Below are 24,579 nucleotides of genomic sequence, written 5' to 3' on the forward strand. Positions count from 1 at the left end.
TCATAGCTTTGCTTTGACATCTGCCACACATGAATGTTCAATTGGTTATTTCTTCGGATGGTTCTATTGAGCCTTACCCAATGACCGTTTCACGGCCACCTCTAGCGTCTCGACATCTTGGGGCCCAAGCCCGATCCTCTCGTTGTCCGTTTTCTCGTACAACGTGCCACCCTCGGCCCAGATGCGTCGCAGAGTGAAGATGGTCGCATAAGGGACGCCATCGGCCCACGCCTTCTCCTCGGCCTCCCTGAGCTTCTGCAGCGGCGAGTAGGCCACTTCCCACTTGACACCCGTCTGCTTCTCATACTCGGCCAAGATGTCTTTGCCGGTCGCCACGAAGGACTGTACCTTGAGGGCGCGGTTGAAGGACGCCTCGGGGTGACGGAGCGAGGCGACCAGAGTCTTGCCAACGCTGCGTGGAGTCAGTACGAACTACCTCTGTGACCGATAAAACAAATGGAGGGGGGTTGAGACTTACTCCTTCATGGTGATTAAGCCGACCTTGCCCTCGCCATCCTCGACAAGGACAGCCTTGCGGTTGGCCGTGTCAAACCCGCCGGCCTCCTGCGCCACGGCGGGCAGCGTTAAGAACATGTCGACGTACGGGCCCGTCACGAGGTACGTGTACTTGAGCCGCCGGACGTTCTCGCGTATGTACTTGCGCACTTTGAGCTTGGCCTGGTGAGGCTTCTCGTCGGCGCTCTTGGGGCTGTACTCGATGTCGGTGCCATATTCGGAGGGGAAAAACCATTTGACAGAGTCGGTCTCCTCGGCCAGCTTGATCAGGTCGATCTGCTTCTCAATGACATTCCTGCCCAATGCCGAGATGACGGTGTCGGCATCCCTGTAAGCGGCCTGGATCTGCTCGTTGTCGTCGACGTCGCCGCTGATAACCTTGGCACCCTTTTTCTTCCAGCCATCGAGCAACGCCGGTTTCTTTTCCACTGTGGCGGGCGATGTGAAAATGGTGATTTGACCGAACGAGGGGCTGGCGTCCAACAAGGCCTCGGTAATGAAAAGGCCAATGTTGCCCGTCGCGCCAAAGACGAGGATATTGGAAGGTCTGAAAGTCGACATGGTGATGAGATTATAAATAGCTAATGGGTCGTCAAGTTTTACTGTGTTCTTCTACGTGACGATGGATGTGGTTCTTGGAAAAGCAAGATGATACTAATAGGACATGTTTTTAGGTGGAAGTACGACTGCAGCCAGAGTCGCCCCGCCGAAACTGCATTTGTAAGTTGTGCTTCGACCCCCTCGGGACTGACGCCATCTCAAGACGTGCTTGGAGGGCGGAGGGGCATGGCATTTGTTAGGGAGCGAAGGGCGCGATGAGGGGAACGGATGCAAGGACCGTCCAATCCCGCGCCCATATCCCGCAAGTAAGCGGTCCCCAACTCGACCGGCCTTCTCCACATCAAATGGAGCGAACTGTACCGCTCCGAGATCCGGCGATGACACTGGTCAATTGCTCTCAATTGCTGTTGAAGTGCAATGCGAGGTCGATGCTAGGGGGAGGAAGGCGGTCAAGCTCTCAGAACCCCCGAACTGCACCGGGAATGATACGTACCTCTGGCCCCACCTATCCACCCCTGTCGGTACCGTGTTGTCTGACAGGCTGAACGGCCCAGGCGCGGGAGACGGGCGACCCCACCACCGATCGGTGAAGTTTCCCTACAAATTTTTTTAAACCGCGAAGACGTGAACCTTTTTTTTTTTATATAATCGAAAAAATCGGGAACGCAGCTACCTCGCGACCCGCCGGGCGAGATCGACGACAGACAACCAACAAAAAGACCTCGATACCGACAAGCCCGCAATCATGGCGGCAACCGACTCCCCGTTGGTCAATGGGCACAAGTCCGACAAGAAAAGCAAGAAGGACAAGAAGGAGAAGAAGCGCCTGCGCGAGGAGGATGCCGAGGCTGGCGAGGAGCGCAAGCACAAGCGAACCAAGAGCATAGGCGTGGCGCAGGACGATGATGATGACGAAGAATCTCCCGTGGCATCCCAGGACCTTTCCCTGGCCGCCTTGACGAACACCACCAACGACGAGCCGTCGCCCGAGAAAAAGAAGAAGAAAGACAAGAAGCACAGAAAGTCGGTAGGAGACGCCGCGGAAGATGCGTCGGACGCCGAGCGCAAGGAGAAGAAGGACAAGAAGAAGAAGCGCAAGTCACAACACAAGGAGGCCGAGGACGACGTCGAGGGCTCCTTCGCCGATGCCGCCGCCACACCGGCAAGCGAAAAGAAGGAAAAGAAGACCAAGAAGACTAAGGCAGCTACCCCCGAACCCGTAGCCGACAACGACGACAACGACGATGCCATGGACGTCGACTCCCCGGCCAAGACGAAATTAACATCTCGAGTCCACCAACCCCCCGACGCGCCCTCCAAGCCCTCGTTCCCCTTCTTCACCCAGACCGTCTCCCTATACCTCCCCCTCTACCCCGTCGGCTGGGACACGCCCTGCACGGCCGCCGCGTCGCAGCACCTCGAGCCGCTCGTGAACCGCTACGTCCCGGAGCTCAAGGGCGTCCTCCTCGCCTTCCGCAACGTTGCCGTCTCGGAGCAGCCCGGTCGCCGCTATGCCGCCACAAACGACAGCGAGCACTGTGACCTCGTCTCCGTCGACGAGTACGCCGTCGGCTTCGGCTACGTCACCGTCGACGTCGATCTCTTCCTGCCCCGCCGCGGCGCCTGGATGGAAGGAAGCATCAACCTCGAGAACGAGGGCCACATCGGCGTCGTCTGCTGGGGCAAATTTAACGCCAGCATTGAGTCGGCCCGCCTGCCGCCTGAATGGCGCTGGGTCCACGCCGGTTCCGCCGAGGCGGCGTCCTACGTCGCCGACCCCTTCGACAACGACAACGACGACAACGCCTCAGCGCGCGCCGCTGAGGACGAGCACGGCGCCGTGCGTCAGATCCATACGACGGGTTTCTGGGTCGACGGCGCCGGCGACAAGGTCAAGGGCCGCGTCCGGTTCCGCATCAAGGCCTTCGACGTCGGCGTTAGCGGCGACCACGGCTACCTCAGTCTCGAGGGCACCATGCTCGACGCCGCCGGCGAGAAGGCCGCCATCCAGCACGATGCTGACCAGGAGCGCAGGCGCCGCGCCGGCAAGAGCGGCGGTATTCTCTCCAAGGAACGCCGCCGCATGCCCGAGTTCAGCGTGACCAAGTTCGGCGTGGTCGAGGACGAGGAGGACAAGGCGCTGCGGCAGGACGTGTGGAACACGACGGAGCCGGTGACGGACAACGAGGCCGGGGGCAAGGAGGCGTTTACGGGCATCTCGGCTGAGGAGGCGTAGGAGAAATGCCGGCCGATGACCGGAGGGCCTTTTCTTTCTCTGCGTCAACGATTCCCCCTTCCCTTGGGATGATGGCTTTTATTCGGGCGTTTTGAGGAATAGGGAAAAACTTTTGACAATGATACAACACTTACACGCCCATGTCCGGATAATGTTGGGCTCGGGAAGCAAAGGGACTGTACTTTTTGTAGTGTCACTGTTGCAGCTCTCCAACTGCAAACCGAACTACTCTTGGATGATCCGTACGCTTATGAGCGCGCTTGACGCTGCGCCGCGTAGTATTGTTGTGCCCGGAAGAGAGAGCATTCGTGCCTTCGCCGTTCTTGACTCGCATGATCGTTGTGGGTTCGTATCTTCCTGTTTCTTAGCAGAGCCAGCCATCCCATGAAATTCGTACGAGAGGGTCTCCGTCGACGGAGATCAGACCAGATCCACGCCCCGGCCGTCTTCCGACCTGCGATATCCAGCTCTGCGTCCCAATCGCCCTTCCGATCCCTCGCACGCCACCATCTTCTTATGCCGGAACGCCATCTTCTTCAAAGTGCCACAAAAGAGCCAAAGATTGCATGTAAGCAATGAGCTCCGGCACTTCGACGAAGTCGCCATAGCGAGCCCAAGTCTCGGGGCCGATGCGTCCTATAAAACCCTCCCGCGGGTTGACACTGTTAGCCACTCACTCGACTCGCTCCCCAAAGGAGTTCTTCGCAAAAGAAAATAGACAAAGCACCCGAGAACGCGATGTGGGAAAGAGCTCACCGACGATGGAGCCCCTGGGGCCGAAGCCCAGCCACGAGAAGACCGGTATGACGTAATACCGGATGAGCATGCCCGCGACCATGTTTGGGAACCACGCGAGGAGGTTGACGATGATGAAGCCGAGGTCTCGGATGAGGAGGTAGTAGCCTCCGTCGAGGAGGAAGCGGAAGAAGGTGAGGATGAGGAGAGTGAGGTAGGTCGTCATTTCGAGGAGGACCATGCTTGCGGGGGTCGTTCAGAGGTCTTGCTCTGGGTATCTTGAGGTGTCGATTGTCTTGTGTAGGTAATTTGGTGTTTCGAGTATGTTTCTGAGGCGATGAAAATGAAGACCTCGATCTGGAGCTTGCGGAAAACAAATGAAGGAAGGAGAGAACTTGGTTCTGCCCGTCGTCGAAAGGGAGCGAAAGTGAGAGTGAGTGAAGCCCGGAACGAGAGTGTGTCCTGACAATGCCTTTCTTCACATGCATGGGAGCTAATGGGCTTATCTCTCGATATTCTCCTCATCTTGCGGCCAATTTGATGGCAAGTGGATGCCGTCTTTGAAATCAAGAAAACATCCCGCCCTTTGGATTCTTTCCTGTCTCAAAGAAGAGGAAATCCAGTGGCATAAACAACCCGCGGACAATGCAAAAGTTTTGTTCACGGGTTTTTCCTGGACATCTAAACGACCTGGGCACAAGAAATCTTCATTTGTAGATAGGCAGTATTTTGGTAAACGATACTCAATCAGCTCATTCTTCCGACAGGCAAGTAAGATGGCTGATTCCAACCCGACTATGAAAATGCAGCTTTTGGGCAAACGAGACTAGCATCTAGGGGAATCTTCACTTAGGAACTCAAATCATAAACACGACTGCTGGAGTATCCTCATCAATCCTCTTGAATCGAACAGACCTGCTGGAAGAGTGATATGAATACAGAGTGAAGTGCTGATTGAGGTGGAAAAACCGAAGGTCATTCTCGACTTAAATCACATTCAATGATACGGACAATTTCCTTCTGCAAGAGCTTCAAAGTTTCCAAATGGCTTGTAAGTAGCTATGGAATACCCGAGCGCCATCATCCGCCGACATTACTACGCCACGTCCTATTTCACTCTGTAGCTCCCAATCTTCCCACGATACCCATCCCTCCGATACTCCGAGGGATACAGAATTCGTCGCAACGCAGCATGAAAGCCATCCGTGTTAAAGTCGAGACTAAATTTGCCAGGTCATGGCGATGTGCTGCAAGTAGGCGAAGAGCCCGCCAGCGGGGACAGCTCCGCCGTAGAAGGACTGCCACCAGGTAGCCAACGAGCCTATAAGAAACGTATGAGTAGTCGATCGAACACTAGAAGGCATTCAGGAAGAACACTAACCGGTGACGGGGCCGGCAGGACCGAAACCGATGAGCGACAGGAAAGAAGGCACAAGTGCGGCGATCCCAAGAATTACGATGAAGAACTTGATCATTTTGGCGACGTTTGCTGGATGAAATGGATGTGGTTGGTGTGTTGTTGTTTCTGTTGGTTAAAAATAACAGTACAGTGGTATAAGGGAAATATTGTCTGGTTGAGAGGGATTTTGCTTGCAGAGGGAAGATGGAAGGTGAACAAGGGAACAAAGAACCCTTGTAACTAATACCTACCCTTGCACATCAGTTAAGTAGTTCATCGAATGCAAGAAGTCATCTGATCTATGGTTGCCTTGGTAGCAAGCTCAAAAGGATGTTGCTTCGTCTTACGTACTGTATTTACTTGCCATTTGGTTACTTACCTATCTAGTTATTGTGTAGACACGGCTACAGCTTAGCCCATACAGAGGCCACCCCCAGACCCGAGATAGAAGTCATTTCCATACCATGCCAAGTCGTTGAAAGAAGGAGAAAAGGGAACCCTTGGGGACGTAGCCGGCGTAACGAGCCTGCCAAAAGGCGGCGAACGTGTCTTTGGCAAATATCAACGTCGATTCAACATGTGTCAAGGGCCGTGAGATATGACTTACCGGCAACTGGACCAAGCTCGCTGAAGCCGAGGGCCTCAAGAACCCAGGGGGAGATGAGGACCAAGATGCCGATGGCGATGATGGTCACGAAGACAGGGTGATCCTTTGCGAACTGGAAGACGCTCTCGGCAGCCTCGATAGCCTCATCCACGGCATCCCTGACCACCTGGCCAATGGTGTCGCGATGCTGGACAAGGTACTCGATACCCCGAAGAATGTACTCTGCCAGCTCCTCAGTCCAGGAGTTGACGGTGACAATGTTCCTGAGGCGGCGCTCGAGGTCTTTGCCACCCTTCTCAGCGGTGCGGAGGGTGGCGACGAACTCTGCGGCGGCATCATGAGCGGATCGAACAGGCTGCTCGGTGATCACACCGGGTTGCTTCTCTACTATGACGGCAGGCTGCCGCTGGGGCTCAGAGAGCTGGCCGAGAAAGCACTCAAAGACGCGAGTGCAATCCATCTTGGTGGTGATTTTGGGATGAGTTTGTCGATTGAGAATTCGGTATCGGGACAATGAGAGTCGGAGTCTCGATAGGGTTGTGGTTATGGAAAGCAGAGGAGGATGGGGGAGGGGGCATGAAGTATCCAGAGGCAGTAGGTCGGCATCGCGCGTGCCGTCTTTGATCTGGGATTCAACTCGAGGAAGTGCCGACCTGTTGACGGCCTCCTGCATTGGACCAAAAGTCTGCCTCGCCGCCGACAAGTGCCAACGGCACCTTCCCTGACCTGCATCTGTTGGCCCAACTTTGAGCCCGACCAAACTGTATTTGCCCTCGTGCCGTAAGTTCACTCCAACAACCTATTTTCTCACATCAACTACACTCACTCCCTTCGAGTCTCCTCCGACGCAAACGCCAGTAGTAAAAAGCGAGACGTTGATACCAAATCACAGTTCCAGTCGACATTGGCTCGAGCCCCACCCACACGCTTCCAACCAAGTGTCAGTCATGTCGTCCGTCAACCAACTGTTCATTCTCATACAATTGGTGAAGGTGTCCCATCCAACAAAAACTGAGGATAACCTCACATCCAATGAGTAGAAAGAGCAAAAGGATTGGGCCCTAACCAGGGATCGAACCTGGGACCTCTCCCAGAACTGAATCGTCAAGAAGACAACCCTAAGGGAGAATCATACCGCTAGACCATCAGGGCTGATGAATTGTTTGCAGACTTGCTGCTAATTGGTTGACTGGAACAACGGAATTGACAATTATGACCTCCACAGTGGCAGACTCCACAAGCAAACAAACTCTTTCCAGGTACCCCACAAAATAGAAGACCGAAGCATTGAATCTACCATCGAGTCGTGGCTTCTGGTCTACCGGATTCTACAACCGTTAGGAGCACTGTTTCGGGCCGATCTGTTGTCGATGGCTGAGATCTGAGTCTACAGTCCGTAATTTCTCTGTCGTTCCGGCTTATCGTGCCTCCGAATGCTGGGTCATGGTCCCCACGAGTGTGGACTTGCACCGACGGACTTAGCATATAGCTTCCGTGGCTTACCTGTGCCAACTACTACAGACAACATTCTTCGACTTGATCACATGTGTTCAACTACGCTGCGGAAAGCGGCCCTTTTTTCTCCTTTGGATAAGTGGTAACTGAGTCCATCTCAAAAGAAGCAACGGCAACTGTAGGCCCTGGGTTTCTGTATCCCTTTGCTCTTGTCAGCACCGTTGCCTGTGTTGGCCATTACCTATTGCTCATGTCTAGTTGCTATCCTCTAGCTGCCGTTGACTTCCAACAACCAACCGGTCAGTAGCGGATGGTCTATTATGTCAGTGGTCAATAAAAAGGCCGATTTTGCTCTTCAATACGGGAGCAGACCGACTGAGACTCGGCGGACCATGACCGCTCACTGGCGGGAGCCCGTTCATAGCCCGTCCAACACTCCAGTTTCTGAACCTATCATTGATTACATTGCTTGACCACGTTGTTTATAACGTTCCCTAGCTGCCGTATCATCGGCTCAGTCGTCGTTCTTCACATTCACATTTCAAGGAGTTAGTTCTTTATTGGGGCGATGAGACTGACAGTTGAGTTTTGCGGGAAATATGTCCATTGGGGGGGACGGCTTCGACGTTGCTAAAGGGGGTGAAGAATTGAGGGAAAGTCAAAGAGCCGCGGGACCATAAAGCGCAACAAAATCATTTTCAAGGTGGTACAGAACTGACGATAGCCTTAGTCCAGAGGCTACTACTGGGCTATTATCCCATCGTGCTTGAGACGACCACAAAATCTCATTGGGGCGGAGACAAGTCCTTTAGAACCTTGCGCCCTCGCACAACATCTGCCTCATGATACGGCTCCCGCGCGGTCTCCGCAATGCCGTCCTCGATCCACTGCCTGACAGCAGGGTGCTCCAACAGCGTCAGCACATACGCCATGGCCGGCTCCGACACCTTCAGCCCAAACGTCTGAATCCGCGTCGCAACGGGCGCGAAGAAGGCGTCGGCGGCGGTGAACTCGCCGCCCGCCAGGAACGGACCACCGAACCGCGTCAGGCCGTCGGTCCACAGCTGGTCCAGGCGATCGAGATCGCGCTGTAGGGCGGCGTTGGGAGGCCCGCCGAGGTCGATGCGCAGGGCGACGTTCATGGAGCACTGGTCGCGGATGGCGTCGAAGCCGGCGTGCATCTCGGCGGCGGCGCAGCGGGCGAAGGCGCGGGCGGCGGGGTCGCGGGGCCAGGCGGCCGGGTGGGCCTCGGCGATGTACTCGACGATGGCGAGGGAGTCCCAGACGGTGACGTCGCCGTCGATCAGGGTCGGGACCTTGCCGGTGGGCGAGAAGGAGAGGAATGCGGGCTGACGGAGGCCGGCGGTGAAGGTCTGCAGCCGTTCTTCAAAGGGGATGCCGAGGGCCTTGAGGAGCACCCAGGGTCTCATGGACCAGCTGGAGTAGCGCTTGTTGGCGATGAAAAGGACGAGGCCCATTGTGAGTGGCACGGGGGGTTAGAAGTATGGGGATGCTCGAGTCTAGGTTCTATCTTGAGATGAGGGTTGAGAATGAAGCGGAGGTGTTGGACGGTGATCGATGATCGTTAATGTTCAACGTGAGAGATCCTTGATATATGCAGCCAGCACTAGCGGCTTGACTCATCTGGCGATGTGCTTCCCAGCTACTCTTTTTCGCGCCCTTCGGTCTCGCAACCGAAGGATCATGCAAGCGGGGCGATCCTCTCCACTGCACAGTACTCTGCAACTCAGACTAGGTAGTTACCAATACAGCCTCAAGTATTCAAGCTTAACCCAACTGCGGGCTACTGCAGAGAAATGGTGTAGCTGCTGAGCTGCTGCACTAAAACACGAGAAAGGCGTAGCATGTATCCACGCCCGCCGAGCGAGCAGCGGTTAAATGTGGAGTGCGGCTGGGTGGTCGCATGAGGCGCATGTCAACGGAAGGGCGTCACTAGCCCGGGAAGAAGAAGAAGAAGAAGAAGCCCTGCCGCTTAGCGGTAGCCGAATGATACCGAGAAAAGAGTTTCCGCCATGGTATCGTCGGTTTAGAACCTTGTGTCGTCGGAGTTCGGTCCGGCCCTTGCCCTGTACGGCATAGGGCAGAGCCAAGCTGTAGAGCTGTGTGGGAGATTAGATATGCTGCAACTAGTTGATGATGATGCCTGAAGAACAGCCGTACTCAATGAACGGGGTAAGGATATGTGTCAGTGGTATGGGTAAAGGCAAGAATATTCGAGGAGTAGGTCAAAACGGTGAACTCGACCAATTTGACTTGATAATATTAAGTGGGAGAGGTTTGGTGAGAGGAAACGGGATTCTTTGATGGTGCGTGTTAGTGGGATAAATGATCCATTACGTAAGACGGTTTTTTTGGGTGGATGGGATGGATGGAATTCTGGAATTTGTATCAAAGCTCCGGTATAGAGTGACCATCTGCGACCGAACTTTTTTTTTTGACGTGCTGCGGCCAACCAATTCCTCCTCGAAACCTGTGAAATATCGCCCGCCAATCCCCTTCATTCAGCTCCCCTCCAGCCCCGAGTATGATCGCGGCGCCATGGGTGTGTCGGCGTTGCCTGGGAGGGCTTCTGAAGCCCAGGAGCACCCAATTCATTCGCCGTGCTAGCTCAGGCAAGCTCCCATCGCGCCCCTCGTCCACGCCCCGAGGGCCCAGCTAACCCGGTTTCCACTTCCCCTGGCCGCAGACACAACCGCACACCTCCCGCCAGCCCTCCTCCAACGAGCGCGCGCCCTCACGACCGAACACGATGCCCTCGCCCGCTCCCTCGAATCCGACTTTGACTCCAAAACGGCCCGCCGGATGGGCGAGCTCTCGAGCGTCGCCACGGCCCTCCGCGAATGGGAACGCGCGACGAGCTCCATCGCGGAGCTCAACGGCCTCTTGGGCTCAAAGGACAAAGAACTCCGGGACATGGCCGCCGAGGAGCTCGAGTCGACAAACGGCCAGCTCTCGGCCCTCTCGCGTAAGCTCTCGGCCTCGCTGACGCCCAAGGACCCCTACGCCCACATGCCCTGCCTGCTCGAGATCCGTCCGGGACCCGGCGGTCTCGAGGGCCGCTTCTTCGCCGACACGCTGTTCCGTATGTACAAGCAGTACCTCTCGCGCAGGGGCTACCGCTCGCAAGTGATCAAGTACGACACGGTCGAGGCCGCCGGCGACCTGTCCACGGCGGCGGGCGAGAGCGCGCTGCAGGAGGCCGTCATCGAGATCCAGGACCCGGGCGCCTACGACCTGTTCCGCGGCGAGGCCGGCATGCACCGCGTGCAGCGGATCCCGGCGACGGAGAAGAACGGCCGCGTGCACACTAGCGCCGTGGCCGTGTGGGTGCTGCCGTCCTTCCAGGAGAGCGGCGACGGTGCCAAGGACTTCAACAACCCGGAGAGCGACTTCTATATCGACCCGTCCGAGGTCAAGATCGAGACGATGCGCGCGCGCGGCGCCGGCGGGCAGCACGTCAACAAGACGGAGTCGGCGATCCGCATGACGCACACGCCGACGGGCACCGTCGTCAGCATGCAGGACTCGCGGTCGCAGTCGCGCAACCGCGAGGACGCGTGGAAGCTGATGCGGTCGCGCGTGGGGCTGATCCGGCGCGAGGCCCGCGAGGAGGCGGCGGCGCAGCTGCGCGACAACGTGCTCTCGCGGCACCGCATCTCGCGCAGCGACAAGATCCGCACGTACAACTACAACCAGGACCGCGTCACGGATCACCGCGCCGGCGTCGACGTGTACAACCTCGTCGACGTCATCGACGGCGGCGAGTCGCTCGACAAGATCGTCGACGCCGTCAAGGACTGGCTCGTGTCCGGGGACATTGCGGCCATGATGGCCGAGCAGGAGGCCGCTGCCGCGGCGGTGTCGGACACGAAGAAGGCGGAAAAGTGATACAGTGGGTGGTAACGTTAACGTTATAACAGTGTTGTATTCATACTGTAGATTATTATTTAGAGCAAGGAAAAAAGGGACGCAGGCGGGCCTACAAGTTGGGACTCAGAATCAAGCCCCCCCCCCCCCCCCCCCCCCAAAGGTCAAGGGTGCTGGCGAGGCCAGCAAGATGATGCATTTCGACAAATGGATTGTTTCATCCACGCCTCACTGTCTTCGTGCCATGGGATATCCTGGCTTGCCCGGAAAAGAGGGTTGTTGTCTGACCACGTTGTCTCGTGCTGCCCAGAATCGTCCAAAAAAACAATCGTGCAGAACGCCAAGATCCGGGGCCGCATGCTTAAATTGACCGCCCGGAGGCCGCCGTCCGAGCAAATCAGCCACGGTCCACAATGGTTCATGCACAAGATGACGGGGCACGACACCGGTTTCGCATGGGAATGACCGGGTGGCGGGCCGCGAATTGGAACAACTAGACGGTTTTGTATATAAAACACTTTCAACTACCTACGTCGGTGCCCAAACACAAGAGAGGGGAATGTCATACAAGAACGGCATGACAGAGGAAGCCCTAGATTTTTCTTGTTTTCCCCGTCGCGAGCCGTTTGGATTTTTGGTTTCCTTTGCCGTGTCCTCGCCAACCGCCGTTAAATAAAAAGCCATAAAGACGCCGCGCTATGGTCCTGGAATAATGTACAACAAGTGGGTGGGTTAGGGGTACAAGGGGGGACCTTCAGAGCGTGACCCGCAGAATACCGGCCGTGAATGGTTTTACATGTGTGCTCTCTCTCTCTCTCTCTCTCCTTCAGTCAAGGTCACGCTCCAAAAGGTTGCGTTCGTCAGATCGAGTCCCCGGAGAGGGCCATCACCAGATCAGGCCAACTGACGCTCGCGTCTCATCATCTCCAGCACGCCGACGACGCCGTTCTTGCGAAGCCTTTCCAGGACGACGCGCATGCCCTCGCGGCTCTTGCCCATCTGGTCCTGCGTCTTGCTCGAGGCGATGCTCTCGATGCTGCGCTGGACGCCGCGGGCGCCGATACCGCTCATCCAACCAGGCATCCAGCGGCCGTCCTTCTGCTCAGGGTGGTCGGCGGGCGAGGGCGCCTGGTCCTTTTTCCCGCCGCGGAGCCTCTCGCCGAGGCGCGACTTGTAGACGAGGGTGGTGGTCACGTCGGTGGTGGCGGCGTCGCGGGGTGCGTCGGCGGGCAGGCGGAAGTCCTGCTTCTCGACGACGGACAGCACGTTCATGAAGTTGAGGTTGCGGCTCTCGGTGCGCATCCAGCCCTCGCGCATGTCGATGACGGAGGTCTCGAGGACGTAGGTCGCCTTCTCGCCGGCGGAGCCGCCGCCGGTGATTGAAGCCGGGAGGAGCTTGAAGACGGGGGCCGGCATGCGCGACTTCTTCAGGTGGATACGGGTCGTGTGCAGCCTGCCCGTGGCCGGGTCGAGACGGCTGTCGATGGTGTCGGTGCTGAGGACATGGGTGGAGAAGGGGTTGAGCTTGGGGGACGAGTAGCGGAGGAAGTACGCGAGCGTCACCGTCGGGAAAGGGTGAGAGTAGGTGTGGTTCGTCGTGTGGGTGAGGACCATGTTGGCTGGCGAAAAAGTGGTTGGGAAGGTCTCGTGTAGTTTTTTTCTTCTTGTTTTGCTGCAATGGAATCTCGATATAGTCGTTGTCTCGAGTGCTTCGGGTCTGCGATGGCGCTCACGTTCGTCGGGACGAAAGAGGCGTTGACATCGAGTAGCCTGTCGGCGGGGAAAGGGGGCCAATGCAGACAGATGGGCAGACAGAGAGAAGTATAGGTTGTTTTGAGAAGTTGAGGGGGAAAATTGAAGCTATATCCGGGAGCTCGGGCACCGGAGTTTTCGGTTTTTATCGGCGTCGGGATTTGGGTGCAGCGCAAATCGGGAGTCGTCGTGTGAATGGCCAAGGGCGAACAAGGGAGAGGAAGAAACGAAGGGAAGCGGCGGATGCGGAGAGAGAGAAGGGGGGATGATGGGGAGGAGGAGGAGGAGGAGGAGTGGGAGGAGGAGTAGGAGGTATAAGAGGGGGACGACCGTAGTAATGATGTAGTGCTCGTGCGTGTGTGGTTCGATTCGGTCGGTCAGGTCGATTGATTTTGGGGGGAGAAGTGCGACCATTCTTTTTGGTCTGGGCGTCCTCCTTCCCTTCCCCGACACGCCGCGCTGTCGCACACCGGGACTTTCCAGCCACTGAGAAACGCCGCCAATTGGCTTTGCTTGCTAAAGCTGTAGGCTCTGATTGGCCAGATGACCGATCTGCATCCGCTTCTTGTCAGGCGAGCTTGGGCCACCCAGCGGGGGCAAAATCACATGATGTGGAGTACACCGAGTCCGACCTTCTCACCGAGAGCTATGAATGGTGAGCTGTCACTTCCATGTCATTGTGCGGCACGCCGGGGCTAACACTCTTTAAGCCTCACCTTCGGCCCCACATTGAAACACAACCTCAGCTCAGCAAGTCCGTCGCCATGTGGCCGTAAACTTTACGTCTGAAACACTTCGCGGCAACGGCGGCTGGCCGATGAATATGTTTGCTGGGTTGGGCACTATTTACGCAGTACACGGTATAGCTTGAGTTTCGGCATCTGATTGGTCCGACCTACTCGGTCCTGCGGCCGATGAAGCCATGTTCGTGGTTAGGTATCGTTTCGCTGACAGTGGTAACCGCCCACACACCTGTGGGCTCATGATTCAAGCAGGATGTCAATGCTTTCTATACCTCAGCTGATCTCGATCAAGATCGATCTTTAGTTTCGATGTGGGGTGTCCAGTCCACGCGAGAGAAATACCCAGAAATTGCATCTGTTTCCTCTCTACGTCGACTGGCTTGCCTCACCTTCAATATCAATCAACATACCGACAACCAATGCACCCGAGTTATCAAACGTCAAAATCAGGTCTGCAACTTATTCTCAAACCAGCAGAAGCATCACCACGTACGCTATTTCGGTACTTCAACCCTTGTCGGTGGCAGAAGATCCCCTCCCAACTCGACAGGTCCCGGTGCTTCCTGCGGGAGCTCTGAAGGGCTTGAACGGCCAAGGCCTGATATTGAATTACGCTTGAAGTCCCCACACGTCGTCCTTTCTTCTACCCGCCTGTTTTCATGTCTCCTTTTCTGCAGTTACCAAAAGCGTCTCGAATGTGATCTTGGAAGTTGTCAGGTGGATCGGGCTCGCCACGCGACTCCTCAATACGAAAGGGACAGACTCATCGATTCGGTTATCGATGCAGAGCTTCAGGCAATTGGGTGACTCCCACGTCGGATCAGTGCATCTCCCGCGCCAAAGCGACCTGCTTCGCGGATTCCAACAGAGGCCGTTCGGTCGACACTCGTCTTTTGTATGGGTATTGCAGCACATGCTATGCGAGCTTTCTGTGCAGGGCGCGTATTTCATGACACCGATGTTCCACAAGTCATATCGGTTCGTGCCGTTCAGGACGAAGCAAAGGCGACGATTGTCGAGATGAGTGCTGTTTCTACTCGCATGGCGAGCCGTGTTGTCGCTTTTCTCCTGAAGACGTACGAATGATAGGTCCAAAGTGTAGTTCAAGGGAAACAAACCGAATGGTAGGGGCTGGGCTGAGAAGGAAGAAGGACACGGGGAGAGTCCTTGTCCCCTCCCCCACCCCAGCTTCCTGACACCGAGAGTCCATGGATTGCTTGGCAGCAAGTGACAAATAGTCGAGGCTTTTCGCCTAGATCTTATCATACTGCTTTTTGTATTTCGTACGTACCACAAAAAGGACGAAAACCGGACGTGCCATCGTCCAGTGGCTCGAGAAGGTGAGTAACGTGGGACCTGTACGACTCTCTAACCACGTCCGTGTCACCTTAAGAAGGGCTGCCAGTAAACCATATCGTCTTACTGATGAGGTTTTGTTGCGGACTCGTGGGTTTACCCTTGATATCCCGTCTACGGCGCTGTGGCATCTCCCATGTAGAGCGACACACTGGAGACAGGCAGGGGTGCAACACCATTGAACGCCATGCGTCTAAGTTGACTCGGAAGACTTTGGCCTGCATTAGCACCGCCCCGAGTTCATCATGCCGATTCCGGTACCACTGACTGAGACATGCCGAACAGCGCGCCGGAGCCGCCCTCGCCCTCCCGCACGAAGACTCCTTCGCTCTCGACCTTCCACCCCTTGACGCCGCTGAACTGCACAAACTGCACGGCCATATCCCACGCCTCCTTGTCAGCCGCATCGCCGCTCTCGAAGACCCGGAGGTCGAGCCAGTGGCTGTCCGGGTCCGGGTCGAAGAGCTCGCGAAACAATATCGAGTAGGCCGTGTTGCGCTCCATCCAAAGATCGGCGAGGTCGACGTTGCGCATCTCGTCGACGTCCTGGAGAATGTCGTTGCGAGGCACAAGCTGCACAAAGAGGCGTTCGAGGCGAGGGATGTTCTGGACGAGGGTGCTGAAGTGGCTCGAAAGGGGGAAGATGCCGACGTAGGATAGGTCGCGAATGGATGGGCCGATCATCGATTCGTCGTTAGGGAACTCTTCGGCTCCGAGGAGAGCGCCAAGTATAGAGGGCGGACGCTTGAGGTAGAACTCGTATGTCTTGTAGACGCGGGTCGAAGAGCCCTCGTTGAGGAGGAGGGCCTGCCACGGACGGATGGTGAAAAGATCACAAGAGACGCGTTTTATATGCGATGATTCAGGTGTAGGTGCCCGTTTTGAGGAGGTTGCGACAGGTGATGTGTACTCTTTCATGGCCGTCTTCTTGTCTTGACGTGACAAAGACAAGACATGTTGGGGCATGGAGAAGTTCCACGCATCTCCGAGGAAGAGCATGCAGGATAATAACTGTGCGAGTACCCGAGGCGATGCGATGATTGTCAGCCGCAGAGGATCGATGTGCTCGAAGATGGTTCTCCAAACCCAGTTGTAGTCCTCGCTGTAGGAAGCTTTGTTCGCGAAGCCGGTTTCCATGAGAGTGGCACTGCTGGTTATGTCCGAGGAAAGACCGCCCATAGCATCCTCAACACACATTGTCAGCGACTTGACGTAGTTTGTCAGGTTGTTGGCCCTGAGAAAAACGAGAAAGTCAATCGCGGATGCTGGGTCTCCCGTCTCCTCCATCAGCGGCAACTCGAACCGGTCGAAGGTCCACACGACATGACGGAAGAGGACAGGCAGGATAGAATCCCTCCATCTTCTGCAGACAAGAGAAGTTGTTTTGAGGTCTCGGTCGAAGAAGAGATTCTCTAGCATGAACGATGATGGCTGGTCATGCAGCTTCGAGTCTGACGGCGCGGGTCGATCCAAGTGGGAGAAGATCTGGGCCAGGATCTCATTCGGAAGGTCGTTAATGGAGGTAGACATGTTGCATACGATCAAAATGATGTCTTTCGATAGAGACGATAATAAACAAGGCGGACTTCAAAACAGAGACGTCAAAAGACGTGTCGTCAGTTATAAGCTGGGGCGCTTGTTTCACTATATGTGGTCGAGGTACGCTTCAAGATCCGACGAAGCTGGGACCAGGCAAGCTAGATGCGTATCAATTGGATTGGACTGGTTAAATTTTGTCATAGGTTGAACTGTAATTGACGGGTGTGCAAAGAAGCAACAACCTGTAATGCTGCAGTCTGGTTCAGGAGTGTTGAAGCTGGGAGGCTGTGACAATGCAACAGTGGCGAGGCGGGGTCCTAGATATCCGCCGGACCGTCGCGACACCTCGCCACCAGACCCCACTCAAGCTCTGCGATAAGACTCGATAAGATAGCGATAAGAGCTTCGACTCCGAGGCGATGGCGGGATGGCTCTAGGTACCTTAGAAATACATGCCCTGAACACGGAGATTCTAATGATTAGCAAGGTGTTTGTTTTCCGAATCAGAAAAATTGAGATTCTCCGAGTGCAATGGCAGGCAATGAGGATGGGTAAATTAGCTTACACTTATCCTTCTTGGACGCCTACTGCGGGATTACCGGGAATCAACATGCCCCGATACTTCACCTAGGCAAATGTTCAGTCACAATTTACCCTCCAAGACATCGATGCATAGCCAAGCATCATGTCGATCTAATATGGGCCACTTCTAACAGTTCCTCTTATTTAAACAAGAATCTTCTGTCGTCTCCACCGCTGTGCGCCTGCGGCGCATGCGCTTGGCTCGACAATCCATTTCCTGGTTGCTGATTGCCACCACATACACTACCTCGACGGTCGAGACGACGGCCGCAGCCTAGACGACTTCTTTCAAGTCGTCATTATTGGACCCTGAGCACTTTGCTGTAGCTAGCTGTCATCGGGTCCGGAGTACCCAAGTTATGACCAAATGGCGGGGAAAGCGGGGGCAGCGGTAGGCGTGACGCGCTCGGGAGAAGTGGTGATGATGGACCGTGATGACATCGTCAGCACCAGGGGGCGAATTCTAGGGCTGCCGCAAATCGCGTCTTAACTCGATGCCGAAGTTTGAAATCCGTCTTGTTCATGTGCCATTCCGTCCGTTGACAAGCCCTCTCACGTTCTCAGACGACCCAATTATCAAAGTCTATACAGCAACAACAGCAACAGGGCACCCAAGCCCCCGTTGCTCATCGAAAATGCAGTTCCTGGCCCCGTCCGTCCAGAAGGAACTCATGGCGGCCAAAAATCACCATAAGCCACCCTTCCGCGCCGAGCACATGGGCTCGCTGCTGCGGCCCGAGGCCTTGTCCGAGAAACGCATCGCCCTGGACGGCAGCAAGGCCGTCGAGATTGCCGCGGACGAGGAGCTGAACCGTCTCGAGGAAGAGGGCGTGCGCGCCATCATCAAGACGCAGCAGGACCTTGGCTTCCGCGCCGTCAACGACGGCGAATACCGTCGCCACCAGTTCTGGGGCAACTTCTTCCCCGGCTTGGAGGGCTTCGAGGAGGTCGACGCGCCGAGCTGGGACATCTTCCGCATGTACGTGCCGGACATTGCGGCCTTTGGTGAGTTTGTCCGCATGCCTTGGTGCGCGGGCGTCGTTTCTGACAATGAGTCATGATGTCCTCCCCAGTCGAGAGCGACCACAAGCCCGGCGAGTCCATAGTTTGCACCGGTAAGATCAAACACAAGGGCAGTACATATCTGCGAGAGTGGGAATTCTTGAAGAGCAACATCCCGCCTGGGCGCGTCAAGGAGGCTAAGCTGACCCTCCCGGCGCCCGAATGGTATCACCTGCGGTACCAGAAAGGACACGCGTACCCCAAAGACGTCTATGCCAATGATAGAGAATACTTCGCCGACATCGCCAAGGCGTACCGCACCGAACTGGATGTCCTGTACAGCCATGGTGTACGGAACGTTACAATTGACGACCCCAACTTGGCGTGTAAGTGATGCCTAGCAATCGACTGTTCAGCGCAAAGCTGACTGACGATCTCGCCTAGATTTCTGCTCGGAAAAGATGCTCCAGGGCTTCAAAGACGCGGGCGAAGACTCGGACGCCCTACTGCGGTCCTACATCAGGCTGTACAACGACTGCATCTCCTCGCGGCCCGCCGACATGCACCTCGGCATCCACCTCTGCCGCGGCAACTTCGCCTACTCGCGGCACTTCTCCGAGGGCGGCTACGACCGCGTCGCGTCGCGGCTGTTTAACGACATCAACGCCGACACCTACTTCCTCGAGTACGACACGGACCGCGCCGGCGGGTTCGAGCCCCTTCGGGCGCTGCCCGCGCACAAGAACGTTGTCCTGGGCGTCGTCACATCCAAGTTCGCGGAGCTCGAGGACCTCGAAACGCTGAGGGGGCGGGTATTCCAGGCGGCCGAGTTCGTGGCCGAGGGCTCTGGCCAGACGCGCGAGCAGGCGTTGTCGAGGATCGGGGTCAGCCCGCAGTGTGGGTTCGCGAGCCATCATCTGGGCAATTCGATCTCGCATGAGGACATGGTGAACAAGCTGAAGCTGGTAAGACGGTTGGCCGAATCCATCTGGCCGGGCGAGCCTTGATAGGGCATAGGGTGGGCTTGGTAGCGGCGTTGCGGCGTGATGTGCATATCATGGTAGGTGTCATGTCAAAAGCCATGTGCTTTTCGGTTCTGTTAGTCGGAAGGATGTTGCAACGTTGGTAGAAATAATAGCTCGTGGCATGACTTGCTCCCATCGTCCGCTACTCATGCTTCGCTGGTATTGAAGACGTCTTGGATCATTGAGTAAAATTTGGCGGATACTTGCCCACTGGTCACTCCATGTGAGGTCCGTCGTGTCGCCAGAAAACAGGGGTATCATTTGAGCACCTGGCTCGACCTACGCACGCCAAACGCCGTTTTGCTTCGCACCCGAAAGACTCTGTCGCGCCCCCTTCCCTCGCCCTCCCACCCGATTTCAACAGCCATTGGAACCCGTCTCGCCTACGCAGGCAAAGGCTGCGGGTTGTTCCCGACCGTCTTGTACAGCTCGCGCAGCTCAAACTCCTCGTGGCCCCCCTCGGGCACCTCGCCGACGACGCGGGCGGGCTGGCCGGCGACGACGCTGAAGCTCGGGATGACCATGTTGGGAGGCACGATGGTGCCTTCGAGGATGCGCACGTAGTCCTTGACGATGGCGAACTCGCCGATGACGCAGTCGCGGCCGATGTGGATGTGCGAGCCGATCGAGGCGGCTTGGATGACGACGTTCTGGCCGACGAAGACGTGGTCACCCATGCGGAGGGGCAGGTACGTGAAGGCCCTGGGGAAGCGGCACGGTCAGCAATGGCAAAAGCACAAAAACCTGACGGGCTCAGTGCGCGTGTGCAGGTGTGTATCGTGGCGTGGGAAACGCACCCTTTATACATCCGTCCTGGCGGCCGGAGTACGGTGCCTCGCGAGAGGAAGCAGTATCGGCCGATGGCGACGGCGGTGCTGTTCGCGGGGGCGCCGCCGGCGGAGGGTTGCGCCGAGCGGGCGAGGTCGCCGCGGATCATGACCTCGGGCTGGATGACGGTCTTGCCGCCCAGCATGATGTTTTGGGTGCCGACGAGCGTCGCCTTGCGGGCGACCTTGTTGCCCGTGTCCTGTTCGCGGTCAGGTCAGCCAGGCGGGCTCGGGAGAGGGGACGAGGTTGTGGACTCGGCCATTTAGCAAACGTACGGTCTCGATGTAGTCTCCTTTTGCAGGTCGTCGCGACATGGTGTGCAATGGAGTGGTGTGCGGGATGGGGAGTGTTCGTCCGACAATGATTGTTCTCGCGTTTGGTCACTACGGGCTTGTGTGACGTGGGTTGGGCGGAATTAGAGCGCGCCAAAGACGGCCCGCGACGGTCCGGCGCCGCCTGTCAAATGGCGTTGACCGGCGTCCAGAGCCGTGACAAACATTTTGTCAATTTCAGTTACCATGACCTATGTTTGGATTCTATCATCCTATCCTCTCTCCCACCAATCACTATCTGGACGGCCCAACGCGCCACAGCTCACTACCTACCAGTTGGTACTGGACCAGTGGCGCAGACTTCCGGTCAAAGCAAAAGAAACTGACATGGCCACGAGCTTGAATCATGACTGCACCTCGCAGTTACCCTACACGTTGTAGGTGTAGTAGCAGCCTGGACCTTACCCAGCTAACTTGGTGTCATCGCCGCATGTGCCATCACTTATACGGGAAGACACACTCTCAAAGAAGTGATCGTAGTTTCTGCATGGCATTAGCGCACAAGGGCTGCAACGAGGACTGTCTTCTCAGCCACCCACCTGCAAGCCGCTCAGACTGTCGTCCGTCTGGCTACCGTCGTGCGGCGACAGCAGCAACCCGGCAAGCTGCTTCTTTGTCTTCTGGACCTCCATTACTTGCTGAGTATCGTCAGCAACAAGCCCACTACAGTCCAATCATCCATATTGATGGACTACTACCAGCTTACCTCTTCGAAGGAGTCTCGCATGTAGAGACGCATGGTTGTCACCTCGCGAGTCTGTCCCATTCGGTGCACGCGAGCAAGTGCCTGCTCTTCGAGGTTGGGATTCCTGCAGAGAAAGGCCCATCTCAGCTCATCAATACACAAGCCACGAAATCATCTTACGTACCAGTGAGGCTCCATGAGATACACTCGAGACGCGACGGTAAGTGTCAATCTGTATGCGGTTAGCTGTGGCTACTGCGAATATAAGGGGAAACAAGTGCAGGCCTCACCCGACTGCACCGCACGATAGTGTCAACAGCATGACCGAGACGCCTGGGTCTTTTCTGAACCTCTCAACTACAGAATGCCTGTCTTTTTGAGACACACTTCCGTCGAAGCGGACAGTTGTCTTTCCTGCGTGTTTCAATGCTTCCTCTACAACGTCCAGGGTCATTCTCCATGTTGAAAACACGATACTGTATAAGAGGTTTCAGCGTATTGTGCGGTTTGGGATCAGGGTCACGTAAATACCATTTGACCTCCGGCGACAGACGCTTGATATCGGCGACGAGCGCTTTCACCTTTGAAGGCATACCAAACGACCAATTCCTCCCCCTGGGAACCGAATCTGGAATTTCCTCCAAGGCCCTGTTGTTGAAAGAGACTGGTGCCGTAGGACACGAGGGTTTGTGCCCGCAAGTCATTGAACGGTTGGCTCGGCCAAGCCTCCTAGAGCAGTGGCCGCAGGCGAACTTCATGCACTGGAAGAACTGAGCCCTGGGTTTCGTCTCAATGTATTCGTCCAGAATGGTCTCAGTCAGCTCTAGTGTCGAAGAACACCCTAGGCAAACGACCGGTTCTTTTTGCATCTGCAGATTGAAGAGCTGCTGGGCGATTTCAGCCCAGTTGTGATCGTCAGATGAGCTTATCTTTTTGCTGTGCCTTGAATGATAACCGAGGCCCAAGTTGCAGAAGAGTCGTAGAGACTCGATTCGTTGCAGGATGTTGTGATAAACGGCAACATTTGCCGTCTCGAACCCAGAATCTTGCTGAAGGGCTTCCTCGATTCGGGTGATGGCTTGCTGCCGCATCTCCTCATACGCGGCCCTCTCTTCCGAGGTGAAGTCGACGGCGCACAACTTGTCGTGCCGAGGGGGCAAGGTGATTGTGCCCTTGGATCGGCGGAGTATAAGACACGCCGACAAGTATTTGAGCCTCTGGACGGCCTTCTCATCCTGTCCGGACTTCCAGAGCCTAGACAAGTCGGCCTCGAACTGTCTGGTATCTGTGTAGGGATACGCTCCGATGAACTTGACGATCGTGGCTAGATCGCTAAGCCGGTTTTGGATGGGAGTGCCTGTTACGGCCCATCTAGAGATGGAATCTAGAGCGCACACGGCGCGGGCCATACGGGAATGTTCATTACGGATGTAATGAGCTGCGACATTAAGTTGCCACCCCGTTCTTGTCATTTGGGAATAGGAGAACCCACCTTCGTCAAGAATGATCCTCCTCCAGCAAACGCCGAACAAGGCACTGTTCTCCTCGTCTTTTCCGTCTTTCCACTCAGCGGAAACCGTGTGGTATGTTGTCAGTACGACGTTGACGCCATCGAGATCTCTTAGGTCGGTCAACCTCGTTTTACCGTGATGCCGACGGCACCGAAGCCCTCCAGTTACCACATGGCTGTCGAATTTTAGGTTAGTGCTTATCGTTTCGTAGCGGCAAGACTCCGACACTCACTCGAAAAGCTGCTCTTCCCACGAACCTATGACTGTTTTTGTTACTAGTAAGTCTCATGTTCTTACGGGTGGCCGGATCCAGAGTCTATAAACTGGGTTTCACTCACGAGGGGGAGGAATGATGATCAAAGTCGCTCCGCTAAAATGCTTGCCTTCTGCAATAGCTCCGGTGTCCACAACAGGTTTCTGATCTTCCAGGTCGGTCGCTACCAGAGCGATCATCGTCAGGGTCTTACCCAGGCCCATAGGGTCTGCAACGATGCCACCGTAGAACTGTGGTGGTTCTTCATTCTGGTAAGACTCGGAGACGAAATTGACAAAACTGAAGAGAAGAAATGTCAGCGGTTATCTTCACGTAGACGATAAGAGCCCGTACGATCGTCTTTGGGTGGTGTCCACAACCCCCCATATGTCTGACTGTCCATCCTGGAATCCCCATCCCCGTTCGCGGCGAAGCATGAACGTGAGTGCTTGTTTTTGGTGTCTAGTGTTTCATTTAGATTTGATTAGCAAGATCTGCGATGAAAGTGAGAGCCTGTGGTAGTGAAGTCACCTCTTGAGCTCTGTTGCTATGACTGTTGGCTGGTTGGCCTCTTCTAGGTCGGATCGGCTGTTGAGCATATCTAGCATGTCGATTCGATCCGTTATGTCTTTCAGAAAAACTTGATCAGAGCTTTGCGAAACAACCTGCCAGACCATGGGACACCAGGTGAGGTCATTCGATGACAACTTGTGCGGATTGGCGTACGGGGCATCCAAATGGCAATGGACAGGATCCTGAAGGTACACGTCGTATTCCTGGAACCAGTTTCCGATCTCTTCGAACTCGGAAAAAGGGCCATAGACTGTAATTTCCAAGTTGCAATGCATCTGTATGAATCTCTGGTTTGCTTTACGGGTGTCGGATGTCTCACTGACGGTGCACATGGTGAAAAGACGTAATAGATCGTCATCCAGCAGCTCTTGTATCATTTGGGACTGTCCAAACTCAGACGCAATGAGGCCTTTGATGCCGGAACCATCAGTTGCTTCAAATTTGCTGCCCGTTTTAATCTGGATTGGGAATGTCGACGTAGTCTCGGAGATGCTTCGTTGATCGCATCTGGCTTTGATGCCCGGGATCTTGGAAAGGTGTTAGCCAGCGGCCTATACCGGGAAGCAATGATAATACTTACCATTCCAAAACAAACGGTTTGGCTTTTTTCTCCTTCGAAGCCGCAAGAAACGTGGGGGGCCGTTTCGCCGAAGCCCACGGGGTCTGCTTCGGTCTCGTTGACTGGGAGTGTATCGGACGTATAGTCGGGCGAAAGTGAGGGCTGTGAATGGACTAGAGGATGTAGAAGAAACAACTGAGATGGCTGGATATAGGAGGCTGTAGTATATTCCAATGGGAAGTCGTACAATCTGGTGCTGTCTTGAGAAGACTGCAGGCTCATTGATTGCGGTTGGAAGGACGGGACGCCAACGTTCAGCATCTGGCCATGCTTCAAGGTAGCATCCCCTGTTTGAATTTCGTTGAAATTTAGCAGAAGACTGCCCTGATTATCATGAATCTGGGGTATGTGAGGTTCGTGAAGAGAAGTCATGGTGTGGTTT

General features: G+C 55.6%; 12 protein-coding genes across 12 annotated transcripts; 3 read left to right on the forward strand and 9 right to left on the reverse strand.

Annotated features, from left to right (window-relative positions):
- Positions 1-27: 27 nt before the first annotated feature.
- On the reverse strand, positions 28-1,284 carry CDEST_13247 (Putative NmrA-like domain, NAD(P)-binding domain superfamily). The gene is made up of 2 exons (XM_062929403.1): positions 479-1,284; positions 28-412 (listed from the first exon to the last, which is right to left on the reverse strand). Exons 1-2 carry the CDS (start codon positions 1,075-1,077, stop codon positions 64-66), a joined length of 948 nt encoding a protein of 315 aa, XP_062785454.1. The 5' UTR covers positions 1,078-1,284; the 3' UTR covers positions 28-63.
- Positions 1,285-1,734: 450 nt separating this feature from the next.
- Positions 1,735-3,963, forward strand: CDEST_13248 (Putative rpa43 ribonucleoprotein (RNP)). The gene has a single exon (XM_062929404.1). It carries the CDS (start codon positions 1,823-1,825, stop codon positions 3,311-3,313), a length of 1,491 nt encoding a protein of 496 aa, XP_062785455.1. The 5' UTR covers positions 1,735-1,822; the 3' UTR covers positions 3,314-3,963.
- Position 3,964: 1 nt separating this feature from the next.
- CDEST_13249 (uncharacterized protein) lies at positions 3,965-4,419 on the reverse strand. The gene has a single exon (XM_062929405.1). The coding sequence runs from the start codon at positions 4,287-4,289 to the stop codon at positions 3,987-3,989; it is 303 nt and encodes a 100-aa protein (XP_062785456.1). The 5' UTR covers positions 4,290-4,419; the 3' UTR covers positions 3,965-3,986.
- A 706-nt stretch (positions 4,420-5,125) lies between these two features.
- Positions 5,126-7,091, reverse strand: CDEST_13250 (Putative interferon alpha-inducible protein IFI6/IFI27). Its single transcript, XM_062929406.1, has 5 exons — positions 6,055-7,091; positions 5,911-5,996; positions 5,799-5,826; positions 5,430-5,537; positions 5,126-5,369 (listed from the first exon to the last, which is right to left on the reverse strand). Exons 1-5 carry the CDS (start codon positions 6,725-6,727, stop codon positions 5,269-5,271), a joined length of 996 nt encoding a protein of 331 aa, XP_062785457.1. The 5' UTR covers positions 6,728-7,091; the 3' UTR covers positions 5,126-5,268.
- Positions 7,092-8,118: 1,027 nt separating this feature from the next.
- On the reverse strand, positions 8,119-9,245 carry CDEST_13251 (Putative glutathione S-transferase, Thioredoxin-like superfamily, glutathione transferase family). Its single transcript, XM_062929407.1, has one exon. The coding sequence runs from the start codon at positions 8,985-8,987 to the stop codon at positions 8,295-8,297; it is 693 nt and encodes a 230-aa protein (XP_062785458.1). The 5' UTR covers positions 8,988-9,245; the 3' UTR covers positions 8,119-8,294.
- A 717-nt stretch (positions 9,246-9,962) lies between these two features.
- CDEST_13252 (Putative PRELI/MSF1 domain, Slowmo/Ups family protein) lies at positions 9,963-13,593 on the reverse strand. The gene has a single exon (XM_062929408.1). The coding sequence runs from the start codon at positions 13,009-13,011 to the stop codon at positions 12,292-12,294; it is 720 nt and encodes a 239-aa protein (XP_062785459.1). The 5' UTR covers positions 13,012-13,593; the 3' UTR covers positions 9,963-12,291.
- On the forward strand, positions 10,055-11,418 carry CDEST_13253 (Putative peptide chain release factor class I; the record flags this gene model as incomplete). The annotated part of the gene is made up of 2 exons (XM_062929409.1): positions 10,055-10,142; positions 10,217-11,418. The coding sequence occupies 2 exons, from the start codon at positions 10,055-10,057 to the stop codon at positions 11,416-11,418; spliced, it is 1,290 nt and encodes a 429-aa protein (XP_062785460.1).
- A 2-nt stretch (positions 13,594-13,595) lies between the features above and the next one.
- Positions 13,596-15,302, reverse strand: CDEST_13254 (uncharacterized protein). Its single transcript, XM_062929410.1, has one exon. It carries the CDS (start codon positions 15,100-15,102, stop codon positions 14,926-14,928), a length of 177 nt encoding a protein of 58 aa, XP_062785461.1. The 5' UTR covers positions 15,103-15,302; the 3' UTR covers positions 13,596-14,925.
- Position 15,303: 1 nt separating this feature from the next.
- On the reverse strand, positions 15,304-17,478 carry CDEST_13255 (Putative F-box domain-containing protein). The gene is made up of 2 exons (XM_062929411.1): positions 15,517-17,478; positions 15,304-15,459 (listed from the first exon to the last, which is right to left on the reverse strand). The coding sequence occupies exons 1-2, from the start codon at positions 16,776-16,778 to the stop codon at positions 15,363-15,365; spliced, it is 1,359 nt and encodes a 452-aa protein (XP_062785462.1). The 5' UTR covers positions 16,779-17,478; the 3' UTR covers positions 15,304-15,362.
- Positions 17,479-18,004: 526 nt separating this feature from the next.
- On the forward strand, positions 18,005-19,378 carry CDEST_13256 (Putative cobalamin-independent methionine synthase MetE/archaeal, UROD/MetE-like superfamily; the record flags this gene model as incomplete). The annotated part of the gene is made up of 3 exons (XM_062929412.1): positions 18,005-18,374; positions 18,443-18,757; positions 18,816-19,378. 3 exons carry the CDS (start codon positions 18,005-18,007, stop codon positions 19,376-19,378), a joined length of 1,248 nt encoding a protein of 415 aa, XP_062785463.1.
- CDEST_13257 (Putative trimeric LpxA-like superfamily, dynactin subunit 5) lies at positions 18,433-20,591 on the reverse strand. Its single transcript, XM_062929413.1, has 3 exons — positions 20,500-20,591; positions 20,194-20,423; positions 18,433-20,098 (listed from the first exon to the last, which is right to left on the reverse strand). Exons 1-3 carry the CDS (start codon positions 20,536-20,538, stop codon positions 19,780-19,782), a joined length of 588 nt encoding a protein of 195 aa, XP_062785464.1. The 5' UTR covers positions 20,539-20,591; the 3' UTR covers positions 18,433-19,779.
- A 427-nt stretch (positions 20,592-21,018) lies between these two features.
- Positions 21,019-24,161, reverse strand: CDEST_13258 (Putative helicase, P-loop containing nucleoside triphosphate hydrolase, SNF2-like domain superfamily; the record flags this gene model as incomplete). The annotated part of the gene is made up of 12 exons (XM_062929414.1): positions 21,019-21,039; positions 21,096-21,194; positions 21,263-21,365; positions 21,426-21,473; positions 21,532-21,717; positions 21,773-22,679; positions 22,734-22,927; positions 22,985-23,015; positions 23,091-23,305; positions 23,360-23,467; positions 23,537-24,105; positions 24,159-24,161. The coding sequence occupies 12 exons, from the start codon at positions 24,159-24,161 to the stop codon at positions 21,019-21,021; spliced, it is 2,484 nt and encodes an 827-aa protein (XP_062785465.1).
- Between the last annotated feature and the right edge of the window lie 418 nt (positions 24,162-24,579).

Source organism: Colletotrichum destructivum, chromosome 9 (assembly GCF_034447905.1).
Source record: "Colletotrichum destructivum chromosome 9, complete sequence".
Classification (NCBI taxonomy): Eukaryota; Fungi; Ascomycota; class Sordariomycetes; order Glomerellales; family Glomerellaceae; genus Colletotrichum; species Colletotrichum destructivum.

Bases quoted from the DNA above. Each gene is read 5' to 3' on its own strand.
- CDEST_13251 (XM_062929407.1), bottom strand. From the start codon at position 8,987: ATGGGCCTCGTCCTTTTCATCGCCAACAAGCGCTACTCCAGCTGGTCC.
- CDEST_13252 (XM_062929408.1), bottom strand. From the start codon at position 13,011: ATGGTCCTCACCCACACGACGAACCACACCTACTCTCACCCTTTCCCG.
- CDEST_13249 (XM_062929405.1), bottom strand. From the start codon at position 4,289: ATGGTCCTCCTCGAAATGACGACCTACCTCACTCTCCTCATCCTCACC.
- CDEST_13250 (XM_062929406.1), bottom strand. From the start codon at position 6,727: ATGCAGGAGGCCGTCAACAGGTCGGCACTTCCTCGAGTTGAATCCCAG. The intron at 5,997-6,054 runs GTAAGTCATATC...TATTTGCCAAAG, and splicing joins CGAGCTTGGTCCAGTTGCCG to ACACGTTCGCCGCCTTTTGG. The intron at 5,370-5,429 runs GTTAGTGTTCTT...CGTTTCTTATAG, and splicing joins TCCTGCCGGCCCCGTCACCG to GCTCGTTGGCTACCTGGTGG.
- CDEST_13254 (XM_062929410.1), bottom strand. From the start codon at position 15,102: ATGGACTCTCGGTGTCAGGAAGCTGGGGTGGGGGAGGGGACAAGGACT.
- CDEST_13248 (XM_062929404.1), top strand. From the start codon at position 1,823: ATGGCGGCAACCGACTCCCCGTTGGTCAATGGGCACAAGTCCGACAAG.
- CDEST_13247 (XM_062929403.1), bottom strand. From the start codon at position 1,077: ATGTCGACTTTCAGACCTTCCAATATCCTCGTCTTTGGCGCGACGGGC. The intron at 413-478 runs GTAAGTCTCAAC...GACTCCACGCAG, and splicing joins GGCTTAATCACCATGAAGGA to CGTTGGCAAGACTCTGGTCG.
- CDEST_13257 (XM_062929413.1), bottom strand. From the start codon at position 20,538: ATGTCGCGACGACCTGCAAAAGGAGACTACATCGAGACC. The intron at 20,424-20,499 runs GTACGTTTGCTA...GACCGCGAACAG, and splicing joins AAGGAGACTACATCGAGACC to GACACGGGCAACAAGGTCGC. The intron at 20,099-20,193 runs GTGCGTTTCCCA...CCGCTTCCCCAG, and splicing joins CCAGGACGGATGTATAAAGG to GGCCTTCACGTACCTGCCCC.
- CDEST_13255 (XM_062929411.1), bottom strand. From the start codon at position 16,778: ATGTCTACCTCCATTAACGACCTTCCGAATGAGATCCTGGCCCAGATC. The intron at 15,460-15,516 runs GTCAGTGGTACC...TGCAGGCCAAAG, and splicing joins GCGCTGTTCGGCATGTCTCA to TCTTCCGAGTCAACTTAGAC.